This window comes from Thunnus albacares, chromosome 12 (assembly GCF_914725855.1).
Source record: "Thunnus albacares chromosome 12, fThuAlb1.1, whole genome shotgun sequence".
In the NCBI taxonomy this organism is placed as follows: domain Eukaryota; kingdom Metazoa; phylum Chordata; class Actinopteri; order Scombriformes; family Scombridae; genus Thunnus; species Thunnus albacares.
Genome location: NC_058117.1, coordinates 31,884,452 through 31,897,616, shown reverse-complemented (window position 1 = coordinate 31,897,616; position 13,165 = coordinate 31,884,452). Strand labels below are relative to the sequence as shown.

The 13,165-nt window shown below is 40.5% G+C and overlaps 1 protein-coding gene across 3 annotated transcripts in view; it reads right to left on the bottom strand.

Moving 5' to 3' along the window:
- Positions 1 to 13,165, bottom strand: part of rasal2 (RAS protein activator like 2) — a 93,859-nt gene that overhangs the window by 65,807 nt on the left and 14,887 nt on the right. Inside the window, exon 1 of one of the 3 annotated variants that reach the window (XM_044368412.1) lies at positions 10,500 to 12,951. The exons of 1 other annotated variant lie outside the window; for it this stretch is intronic. In XM_044368412.1, the coding sequence (XP_044224347.1) occupies positions 10,500 to 10,983 (484 nt within the window). In that variant the 5' untranslated portion in view covers positions 10,984 to 12,951. Of the gene's footprint in view, positions 1 to 10,499; positions 12,952 to 13,165 lie in introns of those variants that run through there. One more of the 3 variants, XM_044368411.1, reaches the window with a different exon arrangement.

Genomic DNA, 13,165 nt, shown 5'->3' with positions numbered 1-13,165 from the left:
CACACACACACACACACACACACACACACACACACACACACACACACACACGTCCATATATATAAAAACAGGCCAACAGAGGCTGCTTTGTCTGTCGACCTGTATTCCCCCTCTGCAGCAGGCAGGTCTGGTCTCCGTAGCAACCAGTAAATACAGCAGGCTTCCTCCAATCACAGCGCAGTAACATGACATCACATCACGGCTTTATCAAGATGGGACCATTCAACAGGAAGGGGGGGGGTTGAGAGGGATGAGGGAGGGGGGGGGGGCAGGCGGGTGAAACCACAGTGAGAACAGAGAGGGGTGTGTCACTGACCCGGGCAGCAGATAAAACACACACACACTGAACCGAGAGGTCGACATTAACATGTGAAAACTTTCTCCAGCAAACTAATAGGTAACGCTTTATCTTTAACCTGTAATTTTATTACAAATTCCTGGAAATTTTCCGTGTAATTTGCAGGTATTTAACGGTTAATTTACAAGAGTTTTTACAGAAAGGCTGGAATGTAATATGGTACAACTAACAAGCTAAAAATAACGACCAACTTAACACTGTTTTTCTCATCATTTGTACCAAATTGCTCCAAACTTCTCTGTAAAACGTCCAAAAAATATAACTGTTAAATACAAAAATTATTGTAAATTATTCAGAAAATTTCCAGGAAATATAGAAATAAAATGAAAGGACGTGTAAAATAAAATCATCTACTGAAGACGACACACTAACAATTCATTCATCTATAAAATGAATATCAGTTACAACTCAGAGACCACTGACGTCTACGTCTTATAGATGCTTCAAACAAAACGATTTACAACATTTTAATAATTGCAGCTTTAAAATCAGACTTTCCTCTGTGTGTTTTTATGAATCATGTTTTAATCTTTAATCTAAACTGCTGCTGCTGATATCTCATCAATACTAAACATGTCAGTAAAGCAAATCAAACACGACCAAAATACAGTCGAAAAAACCGACAGATTATGACTTGAATCAGAAGTTTCATCAGATCAAAGACTTTGTGAAGACATTTAATAAAAGATGAAGCTGACGACATGTTTCATTATGTTTTGTTTTGTGTGTTTTAAGGTCAGTTTCAGTTTCTGTGACTACTGGGAAACTCACAGTAATGATGTAAATAAATTGCTGCTGTTATTTGGGTTTTTTATATATATATAATATCATAAAAACAACAACAGCACATAAAAGGATCTTTGACTCGTCACAGAAACACAAACAAGGCTTCGAGACATTAAACGTCTTCCAGGAGGAGAACGTTGACGACGGGATCAGACGGAGGTGTTAAAGCGGCTGCAGGCAGCTTTTTGTCTGCAGGAGGAAATTACAGCAATTAACAGATCGGACTGGGACAGAAAACAACTGTTTTTATCAAACTGGCCTCCGTTCAGACTGTAAAAAAAAAAAAAAAAAAAAAAAAGGAGTTCAGCTTCCTCTCTGCTGGGAAACAATCTGTCAAGACCTTTTATTCTATGTGTTTGTTTCATGTGTTAAACGCTGTGCGCCTGTTTAGAAAATGTGTCAGACTTTTTATCTTTTCATCCGCTGCAGCTCTGAAGGAAGAAACTACTGGTCTCATTTCAAAGAATTAACCCCTCAACATTCCTTTAAATTCCTGGAAAATTAGCCTAAAATGAGCTTTTTTTCCCAGGAGGGGGGACTGTGGAGGGAACTGAAAGCTGAACATGGATCATTGTAAGTGTTACTGGCATGGACTGAAGGTTTTTAGACGACCTGTATCTGGGACTTATTAGCTGGAAAACACAAGCATGGAGCCTGACACGGTCCAACTTCTAATTCAATAACACAAAATGAAGATTTTACATGTTTTTCTGAGGGAATGTCTTTGTTCCCTTCTTGAAACTAAACTTTGTTGCATATAAAAGAACAAACACGACGGTGGAAAAGCAGTGAAACTATCCTCCGATGCAGCATCATCATCATCATCATCACACACACAGAGAGACTCTACAAAATATTCATCATTTCTAAAAAAGTTGAGCCGCCTGGTCTGCAGGTCGGGATGCGAGCGGTGTCGTGAGGACGGATTGAGCACTCAGCTCAGTCACACAGAAACATCAACACCGTCCCCGGTAACAGTCTCCTCCGCACGCCATTTAAAAAGGGACGACCTGCTCTGGAGGTCGACTTATATGACAGACTTAAAAGGTGAGATGAGGAGAGAAACTAAACTCACTGATTTGGAGGAATGTTTCACAGTTTTAGATGTTTTTCTGGTAAAAAAAAAAAAAACAAGGTCACAAACAAGTTTTATTGACTTTATTCTGTTTGGCTGCAGCTGCTATTTGTGCAAAATAAAGAAAATTGAATTAAAGCATCAACTGACAGAGAAACAGAGTCAGTGTGTTGAAACTGAAGCTACAGTTAAGATTCTGTTCTTCTTCTTCTGTGATAATAAGCTGAGTATCGTCGTCTTGTGAGGAGCTTTTGGAAACATTTCCAACCGTTTTCTAACAGAGACAACAAGTCTTCGCTGTGTTTTATAACCTCGTTCTGACTGAAGTCACGACTCAAATCTGATCTAAAGACATCAGAGTCATGACTGGAGTCATGTGACCAGGTCTTCCTGACCGTGTAAACCAGCTGCCACTAAAACCTCGACTGCTGTGTAATAATTTATATTCAGGCCTCCATCATGGCGGCTCTTTGTTGCTCAGCCTCCGGTGACCTGGACTTTAATATTTAAACACGCTGACTTCAGCAGGAGTCTCCCTCCTGCATTTGCATCTACAAAGCAGATTCTGTCAGTGAAGTGTCAATCAAACACAGCGGCTGCATGGAGAAGCTGTGGGAGGGGGGTGTCGGGGAGGGGTCGGGGGGGTCAGGGGTCAAAGGGTGAACAGCAGTGTCACCTCTCATCAGGCTGACAGCAGGAATAGAAGCAGAGTTCACTTCAGGGCAAGAAAAACAACTTCCTCTATCAAACCTTCAAGGAAAAAACACAAGTGAAACTCGTCATAACTGTAAACAAACACATGATAAACATGTTTTTATAGAAATTTACAACATGTAAATAAACAGAATGATAGATGAACCGATTCGGTCTGTATCTTAAAAACAAGTCTGATAGATGAATCAGCATTTTGTGCTTCATAATAAGTGAAACTATCAGTTTATTTTAGTGCTTCGTTCACAGTTACTGAGGCCAACGACCTTCTAACCACTTGTGAAAACACGATGTTAACACAGTTGTTGTGTGATGTTTTTATCTGTTTTAAAAGATCTTTTATAGCAGCTTTTAATCTGCTGCTTTGTTTTGTTTGATGCAGTTCTTCTTCTTCTTCTTCTTCTTCTTCTGTCTCCTGATTCCTTCACTCACTCAGAAAATGTAAAAGCTTCTTTTTAAAAGTCGGGCAACATGAAGACACGTTATTTTAATGATGTTTAAGTCTTAATGTTGAACCCTGTTGACTGTCGGTTCTGTTTCATGCTGTAGTTCAGAGGACGGAGACACTGACTGGTTCACCGTCTGTTTCATCAGCGATATAACAGCGTCTCTACAAAGCTCCGTTTCCTCGTACACACTACGACGCCAAGCCGGCGTGTTTTTAACATTTACACACTCTGGAAAAGTTACGTTTTAGTTTGAACTGTGAGGGCAGTGACGATAACCGCGTTACCGTGATACCGTGGTCACGTGAGGAGGCCTACCGCGAGGTTGAGACCCCGGCATCGCCCCCCACGAGAACGACCACCCAGCTGGACGCCAAAAAAGAAGTGCAAAGGAAGCGGAAGAGTGGAAAGAGAGCCGGCATTCAAGCTAGGCTAAAGGCTAAAGGCGAACCCCAGTCCACCAGCTCTCCCCGTCAATCTTCCTCTGTTTACGAGCTCAGTGTTGACGTGACGGTCTGAGACACAACAACGTGTTTTTAACTGTGTTCACATTGTTGATCCAACATGGCCGACGCTGGAAGAGCCTCCACTTTCCCACCGCCGCCAGCCAGAGCTCTAAAGGGTTAATGAGCTCAGAGGAACAACTCAGTGATCCTTTTGTTACCATGTGGGGGGGGGGGGGGCAGAGTGGGGGGGGGTATTTACATACTAAAGGAAGACACACACACACACACACACACACACTCAGGCTAGTTAGCCTTTAATTAGCAGTAGCTGTTCATTTTCACATTAAACTCATAGTGTGAGAGCAGAATCAGGGCTCTGTGTGTGTGTGTGTGTGTCTGTGTGTGTGTGTGTGTGTGTGTGTGTGTGTGTGTGTGTGTGTGTGTGTGTGTGTGTGTGTGTGTGTGTGTGTGGAGAAGTGAGAGCGCTGTGGTTTTTACTACCCAGCATGCCCTGGGGCTGCTGGAAACTTTGACACTACTTCTCTGTTTAAACTCTAGTTCCTGTTCACACAAACATTTACTACAAAGTTTCACTGCAGGTTCAAAACAAAAAAAAACAAAAACACAAAGATCAGCTGTTTGTAGAAAAAATGATCCATCACAACAAACATCTGAGAAGTTCATAAAGACTCAAAGATTCATCAAAGATTCATCAAAGATTCATCAAAGATTGATCGACGGTCTGAAGCGTCAGCAGGTCGACACTCGTAGAGGAGAAGAAGAGTTCAGAGACGTTTCATCAGGCGTCGAATCAAAGTGAAACAACTGTTACACTATTTATACCACAACCAGTCAGAAGGAGAAACTGACTCTCAGACACCTGACACAATCACCACATCAATAATATTATAATTATAATCTTAATATTAAATATTAAATGAGACAAATTTACATCAAAAACTGAAGGAGCTAAAAGGAAAATAGTTTAAAGTTGACGAGACACTATTTAGACTCTGGATCCATCAATTAATACAAAGTTCTTCTTGAAGCGACTCGTTCACGCTGCTTCTTTCTGACCTTTTACAAACAGCCTTTTATAGTTGAACGTTCTCTGTCTCTGGTTTACATGGATATGCTCCCGTGACCCAAACGATTACAGTCAAAACACGTCAATCATCTTCTTCCTCTCACGTGTGGAACAATGATTCCAGAGCACCGGTTCCACCTGGAATGTTTTGGCAGTGCACCGCTTAGCCGTAGCATGCTAGCACGCATGAGAAACAGTTTAGAGAGGACGAATCAATCTGAATATCACATTATTAATCACATTTCTTGTGTTAGATGTTAGAAACGATGCATCCTCAGTTGTAACTGGTGCACTTTTTAAATCAGGGCGGTTTCATCGTGAACGTTTACGCTGCTGTCGTTTTGTTTGTCCTGATGGTCATTGTTCACTATTTTTTTGATATTTCATAGATTAAGTGATTAATCAATCATTAAAAAAGAAAAAAAATCTGCAGATTAGTCAATAAAACGAAATGACAAATAAAAATTAACCAGCAAACTGTTTCAACTCTCTGGATCAACATAAGATTTAAAAGAATCTATAGTTCTGTTATTGATACTGAAAATCCTGGAGGTCCAACAAAACTGTTTCTGCATTTCCTTCCTCATAAAACACTTGTAAAGCCATTATTTTAAGTATTTTAAATCCTTATGTTGACTAGCTGGCAGTCGTCTGTAGATCAGCGTGAAAACATCAAGTCACCAACGAGAAAAACAAAACGGGACACAAAACTACTAGAGGTCAGAAACTCCACCGGGAACCTTTAACTGACGTCATTCTTTAGTAAAATCTGTTTTCTTTAAACACAAACAACAAACCAGCGTTTAAGATTTAGACTCCGTTTGGAGAAGCAAAGTTTTTTTGGGGGGAAATAAAAACGTTGTTTCAGTTTGGACGAAGAGGAAAAGATGCGTTTAGAGTTCAACAGTTAGTCGGTTAAAGGACGAGTTCACAGTTTATTCTAATCTGTCTCAACCCTCCTGTTGTCTTCGGGTCAAATTTGACCCGTTTTCAAATGTTTTTATATCAGAAATATGGATTTCTTTCATCTTATTGCCTGAAAATCACATGGATGGTTCCATAACACACACTTTGCAAGTAAAAGTAATGATCACTACTTTCATTGAATTTTGGGTGTTTTTATTAAAAATTTAGAGGATCTGTGGACTTTTGTCCTCCCGGGTCAATTTTGACTCGGTTGCATAGTCAACAGGAAGACAACAGGAGGGTTAAACCAACAGTCGGGAGTCTAAATGAACATTAAAGCTGTTTTTCTTGCTGTAATCATTCCTCCTGTTCATACTGACCATTAGAAGATCCCTTCATAATGACCTTACAATGGAAGGGATGGAGGACAAAATGAAGCTAATATGAAGCTTCAGCGTCCAAATGAGTCAAATCCAGTAGATATAGTAGAAAAAATGAATGATGCTTCTTAAATGTGACCATTTTCTTTGTTTTTTTTTCACTATTTCTTATATTTTACAGACCAAACAAATAATCCAGACGTGTTTGTAGTCGGACTCTGCTGCTGCATCTTCAGTTTCTGACATGTGATAACTCTGATCTGACCCTCCTCCTCCTCCTCTTCTCACATGACTACCTTTCCCATAAACCACTGCCTCAGAGAGATTAAATTAAATCATTTTCTACGTCCTTGGTCACACGAGTGGCTCCTCGCCGCTGAACGCTCCAGTGACCGCGGGACCACCGGACGCCGGGGCTGCTGGGAAGCCACAGATAAACGTGGATCATCTGCCGGTTGTCGGCGTGGTGATGGACGAGAGCAGAGACGAGGTCACACACACACACACACACACACACACACACACACAGAGCGACCTTCCGCCATGATTTATTTCTTACTGATGCCGTCACGCAGAGTCATTTACAAGAAGTGATTCAGTTTGTTCATCATGTATTAATAAGAACTCGGTTTGAACGAGGTCGACCACAGAAAGTGGAACAAATACAGCGGATGATGATCGGCTCTTTTCTTTAAAATAACTCAAAGTCTGCATGAAACAGTTTAATAAAACCCTGAAAAATTCTGGTGTAAAAACAGACATGTCATTTAAAGTGTGATGCCCCAAAACAACAAACAGATCCTGTGTTGTGTTTAACCTGCTTACAGAAACAGTGGAAACAGATTCCTGAGGTTAAAAACATTCATGATGTTTGTGGGTTTTATTATTTACAGGATCAGGATGTTCAGATTCACATTTATAATAATTACTCTTGAGTTTGTTTTTAGGGTTGGAGGAGATATTTACAAGAGCAGGAACTTAACACAACTTTTCATGGCTGCTAGAGAGTGAGACTCAGCATCAGCCCCTCCTCACCCCTCCTCATCCTCCCAACCTGTTTCCTGAACTACAGACGCCTGCAAACAACAAACAGTCACGTGAAAACAGACTGTACTGCAGCGTTTCCTCAGCAAAACGTGAAGTGATCAGACAGTTTGAGTGTACATGATGTTGTATTTATTATGCTAGCAGCTAAGCTAATTTAGCAAGGTGGTATTGAAGCCTCTGGAAACGTGGCTTGAAATCATAAAAATGCATATATAATATCAACTAACTATTAGAAAACTGAGCTCAAAAACAGCTCATTTGCTGCTCAAACCATTTCTCAGGACTGTGTGGGCGTGTCCAGATCACGTTTGATTGACAGCTCACTTTCAGCTCAAGCACCACTTTATTTTCTTTACATTCACTAAAACGTTTTGCTGATATGGAATAAAATACCAAATCTATCAAATGGACCCTAATTGGTTAGAAAGCTTGACTAATCCACTAACTAACAAAACAGGTTAAACCACCCAAATCTGTGATTTTATTTAACTATACCTCCTGGAGTATGATGCTAATCGTTTTAGCATTCTCCATTCACATACATGAAACGGTTAGCATTAGCTTAAACATTTTGCTATTAACTACCAAATCTATCAAATGGACCCTACTTGGTTGAAAGCTTGAATAATCCACTAACTAACAAACTAGGTTAGACCACCTGAAACTGTGTTTTTATTTAACTATACCTCCTGGAGTATGGCGCTAATCATTTTAGCATTTTCCATTCACTTACATGAAACGGTTAGCATTAGCTTTTCTATTCAAAACTTTTGAGCTTCTTATCAACTACCCCAGTAGTCTACTGGTTATCTTGACTAATCGGCTAACTAGCAGACTAGAGTAGACCACACATATCTGTTTTTATTGAACTATACCTCCCAGACTACGGAGCTTAGTGTTTTCTTTCTTTCATTAACATGAAACGGTTAGCATTAGCATTGCTATGCTACACTTTTGAGCATTGAGGCAATGTCAACAAAATAAATCTGTTAGAAATGTGTGAAGCAGATGAAGAGTCTGTTGGGTTTAATGCTCTGCTGTCCCAAACATCGAACCTGTTTTTTTTGTGCAAAGAAACGACGCCGCTTCAGTTTAACCATCACTGTCTGGGCTCCAGTTTGGCGCCATTTGAATCACGCTGCTTTATAACCTCCACTAGATGGCGAAGGGGGCGGAGTCAACAGCGGGGACACGAGGCCCGGACAACAACAGAAGATGAAGATGGTGCTGAGTAATAACACCATTACTAAACATCTAACATCTTAATTAATGTACATTTAACATCTGACAGAAGGTCAATGTGAGTCTCGTTATTTACTGCATGTTGATGGTTTGAACGATGACAGATTAATGAGATTATACTACAGGATTATTAATCCAACCATTGTTGAATCTGAAGAAGACTACTGAACATTTACCAAAGTGTTCTTGTTTGTTTATTTGTTTATTTACTTCTATGTTCATGTAGTTTCTCCAGAGGTCAGAAAGTCTAATGTTTTATTTTAAGCTTTACCTCTAAAGCCTGAAGAAAAAAGGTCGGATGGATTATTTATTTATTGTTTTGTGTGATTTCTGCATGATGTTGAAATTGCAAATTTTGTTGTAGATTTTCAGTTTAATATGAATTTCTGGCGTCTGTTTGTCCGTGTAAACTGACGCAGTAATAAAGCACGTCATCTGTTTTAAAAAACAAACAAACAATATGTGATGAATTATATGAAGTTGAATAAGACAAATATTAAAAGTCAAAGGTGACGGTTTGTGAAGCTCTGCATGAAAACACACATGTATTATCGTGTGGCTCCAAATATTACGTCTGCACGTCGTTCTGTGTTCTAGTGGAAAATGCAATTAGCATAACTTAACCTTCAGAGCGGCTGCTTGGCTGAGCGTTAAACACACACACACACACACACACACACACATATCAGGTCATAACACCACATGAATGTAAATGTTTTGTGAAGCAGCTGCAGGCTGATTTCTAGCTGTCAGTCAGAGGAAAACCTCTCAGATTCAAACGCAGGGAGGTTTTTCCTCAGGAAACATGTTCTGCTGGCAGAAGAAAGACGCTCGGAGCCAAAAACTCAGATAAGAACAAAAACAGAAACACTGACTCACCCTAAAAAAACCTTTAAAAAAAAGTGTCAGTTTGATAATCCTGCTCCACCTGTAACGCTGCGTTCAGGTTACCTGGGAGTTACTGTAATTATGAGTTTCAGACTTGCAGATATTGTTTACAAGTCAACATCTGAGGCGTATTTACGACTGAAATGTTTTTTGTGAAAGATGAAATATATCAGATTAAATAACAAACGTGGATGATTCACACGCAGTTCAGTAACTTTTCTGTTTTTTCTGATTTTTACTTGATAAAGACACAAATCGTTTCCTCCATTAATTATCTATAAAACAATCACAGTCGCAATTTGAGAGACTGAAGTGACGTTTTAAAGTCCGAACCAGAGAATTTGAGGCATTTTTGCTCATGAAAGAAACAAAAAAAAAATCAGTTTTATTAACAACCTTTCAGACAAAAACGTCCTGAATTTTACCTGATGAAGGTCGAAGGATTCATTTCAGCTCTAAAGACGACTCAACATTTAATTTACTCACATAATAGAAGTGGATTTAGTGTAAATTTGTTCTTTAAACAGTGATTTAAAGCGGCTCTAATCTATATTTTTATAGCTCCACAGTCTGATCTTTATCAGTGTGTAATGTGTTGGTTGTGGTTCGTAGTGATGAACCTACAGAGAATCATCAGAGACTCTGCAGCTCCTCTCGGCTTTACGGAGCTTTATAGTGAGTTTCAGCTCATTGTTTATCTGTCCGGCTGCAACTTTTACTGTTCTGCTTCACTCTCAAAGTCTCATAGCGTCGCTTCGGGCCGCAACAGGCTGCTGGAAAAACATCAATCACAGTTCCTCACAACTTAAAGTGACATCTTCAAATGTCTTGTTTTGTCCGACTAAGAGTCAAAAACTCAAATATATTCAGTTCATAGCATTAAATCATCCTGCTGAGTAGCTGAAACCAGCAAAATACCTGCAGACTCATTTACTGTTGCAGCTCAGAGATCTGACCAATCACTGCTCTTCAATCTGCGCTCCTGATTTAAATTCAGGTGTCACACAACAACACCGAGGCAACAACCTACTTGGCAATAAACCTGGTTCTGGTTCTGAGTTTATTTTAATGTTTTATTCAACGCTTCATAATCAAGTCTGTGTTTTATTAAACGTTTCGTCTCCTACCAGACGCTGGTCCTGCCGGTTCGGGTTCGTCTCTGAGGACTCTGCTGATCCTGCGCTGGAACGAGGTGATGAAGCTGCTGACGGAGGGGGCTCGCCGCTCTGCGTCTGATCCCGCCTTCCTGAGCGCCGTCTTCTCCGGGTCGCTGGTGGTGGCGGCGGTGGTGGTCCCGGGCTCGGACATGGACCTGAGGAAGGGCAGGATCCTGCGCAGAGAGCCGGTCCTCGCCGAGGTTTGGTCAACAGGGGTCGCGGCGGTCGAGAACCTCGGTAAGCTGAGCATCTTCAGTTGACGGGGCTCCGCGCTGTGACCTTTGCCCTCAGGCGCCAGGCGAGCAGATGTCCTCCACTTGTATCTGTCCAATGGCCGCTCAGGACCTGACTCCCTCCTCCAGGGCTTCTTGTAACGGTGCCAGTGGTACAGAGCCTGACGGGGTCCCTGGACCGGGCCCTCACTGCCCTCAGGGGGGGTTTTACTTCCACTCATGGTCCGGCGCACTCAGGCCTCCTCCGGGCGGCGGCGGCGAGCAGATGGAGGCTCAGAAATGGACCAAACAGCTGGTTAGTCGACAGCTGCGCTCCAACGCGGGCATTCTGCTCAGAGGAGTCGAGTCGGGCTCGTCTTCGTGGCGACGGCTCATGCTCTCTCTCTCTCTCTCTCTCTCTCTCTCTCTCGTTGGTGACTTCTTCTTCCTGAGAGGAAGTTGAGCGTCAGAAGAAGACAAAGTTTCTTTTGACAGCAGCCAATCAGCTCTCACCAATCTCCAAAACCAGCAGACTGTGGTTTCCCGTATGAAGAGACTGGAAACTGAAAGTGCTCTTCAGTCTTCTTGTTTTTCTTGATCAAGTTAACTTCTTTTTTTTTTTTTTTTTTTTTTTTAAAATCTTCATTTCCTCAAACTGCTCGGATTATATTTTATTTAACAGTCACACAGAACAGCTGAAGATCTGAAGATGACGGTGGAGCTTTGTGTTTGTAGAGGTTCAGGAAAGATGTTCATACAGTAACTTCAGAAACGTGATGCTGCTGAATCAAACAGTCTGAAGCATCACGATCGAGGCCTAATTATTAATTAATTACCGGTTGGTTTGAAAGTGCAGCGTCAGCAGGTCCGTTACTTTACTGAGTTTAACTGGTAAAAGAAAAAAACAATTAAATTAAAGCTGCAACGATCAGTCGATCGACGGAACAATAATCTGCAAATACTTTGATAATTGATTAATTGTTTTTAATGTCAGATGTTCCAGACGCTCATCTGTGAATCTTTGTGTTTTAAGCTGCTGGTAAAACAAACCAGGTGAAGACGTCACTTTGGATTTTAGGAAACTGTGACTGACGTTTGTCATTGTTTTCAGATTTTAAGTGATTAATAGAAGATAATAGTTACTCACAGCTCTACATTAGATGTAAGCAAGTGAAACACACAGAAGAATAAATCAAAATAATGTGTTTTTATGTTGATCTTTACCTACGTCAGCGCCAGACTGACAGGATGAAGATCTAAAAAGTCCCGACCAGACAGACATCTCGCAGTTTGAAGAGAAAACGCCTAAAATCTAAATGTTTTAGGGGAGTTTTGTGATTAAAAAAAGATGACAATAGAAGAGAAAGGATCACATCTCAACTTCCAGGCTCTTAAATCTGGGTTTCCCCTGATATTCCCCTGAAGTAGGTTAAAGGTTCTTCCACTCTGTCAGGGTCACATGCTGCTGTGTGTTTTCTCTCAATCATCTTGTTCCAGATCTTTATTGAACTTTTATATGATCAAACACAGACGTTGTGTCTTCCACCCGCTCAAATGGAAATACTCCAGAGTGAAATTTAATTATATAAAAAATGACTTTTATAAATGTGAGACGCAGACAGTTCTATCATCACATCTGTAAAGAATTAAAAGTCTGTTGTGTTTGTTAAAATATGTATTGATTAGTATTGAAACGTGTTGATATCTGTACGTTAAGAGTCCAATAAAAACATGAAGCTTCAGTCAAACTAACGATTTCATCTCTGAGACCAGAATGAATCAGAACCAGCAGAAACCTCCAAACAGGCCTCATTTCATTCATTTATTTTAATTAAACTGATCACATGCTGGAAATGTTGACTGGCTGACGGCGTCTACGTTACCTGCATTAACTCAGTTTTAAAACAATGTTTTAAAGTGGAAACGACGTGTTTAATGTGGTTTTAATGGAGACGTTTTGTCCACAGAAACACCATCAGACAGCTAAACCTCCTCTTCTTCTTCTTCTTCTTCCTCTTTTCAGTCGGTGCATCTCAGCTACGTATCTGTTAACGAGCGAAACAGACCAAATATTTATTTTATGATTATTATAATGACGTCGGACAGAGTTGTATCTAAAATATAAACCTATTTTTTTAACTTTACTGGCAGACAGACTCAGTTTATCTCGCACACACTGAAACACAGCAAGCGTTTTAAGATTTGAACTTTCTGGAGAACGTTTTTGGAACTGAATGAATGAACATCGATACTTTTATGGCAACAACTGAACTGCTTCCATACTGAAAAAGAGACTCATATTGAAAAATGTCTCGTCATTCAGTACCTGAAGCCAATCAGCACGCAGCATGCTTGTACAAAGATCTAATGATTAGGGATGTGCAGAGAGTTCAGTATTTGTATTTGTTGAGGCAGCAAAATTAT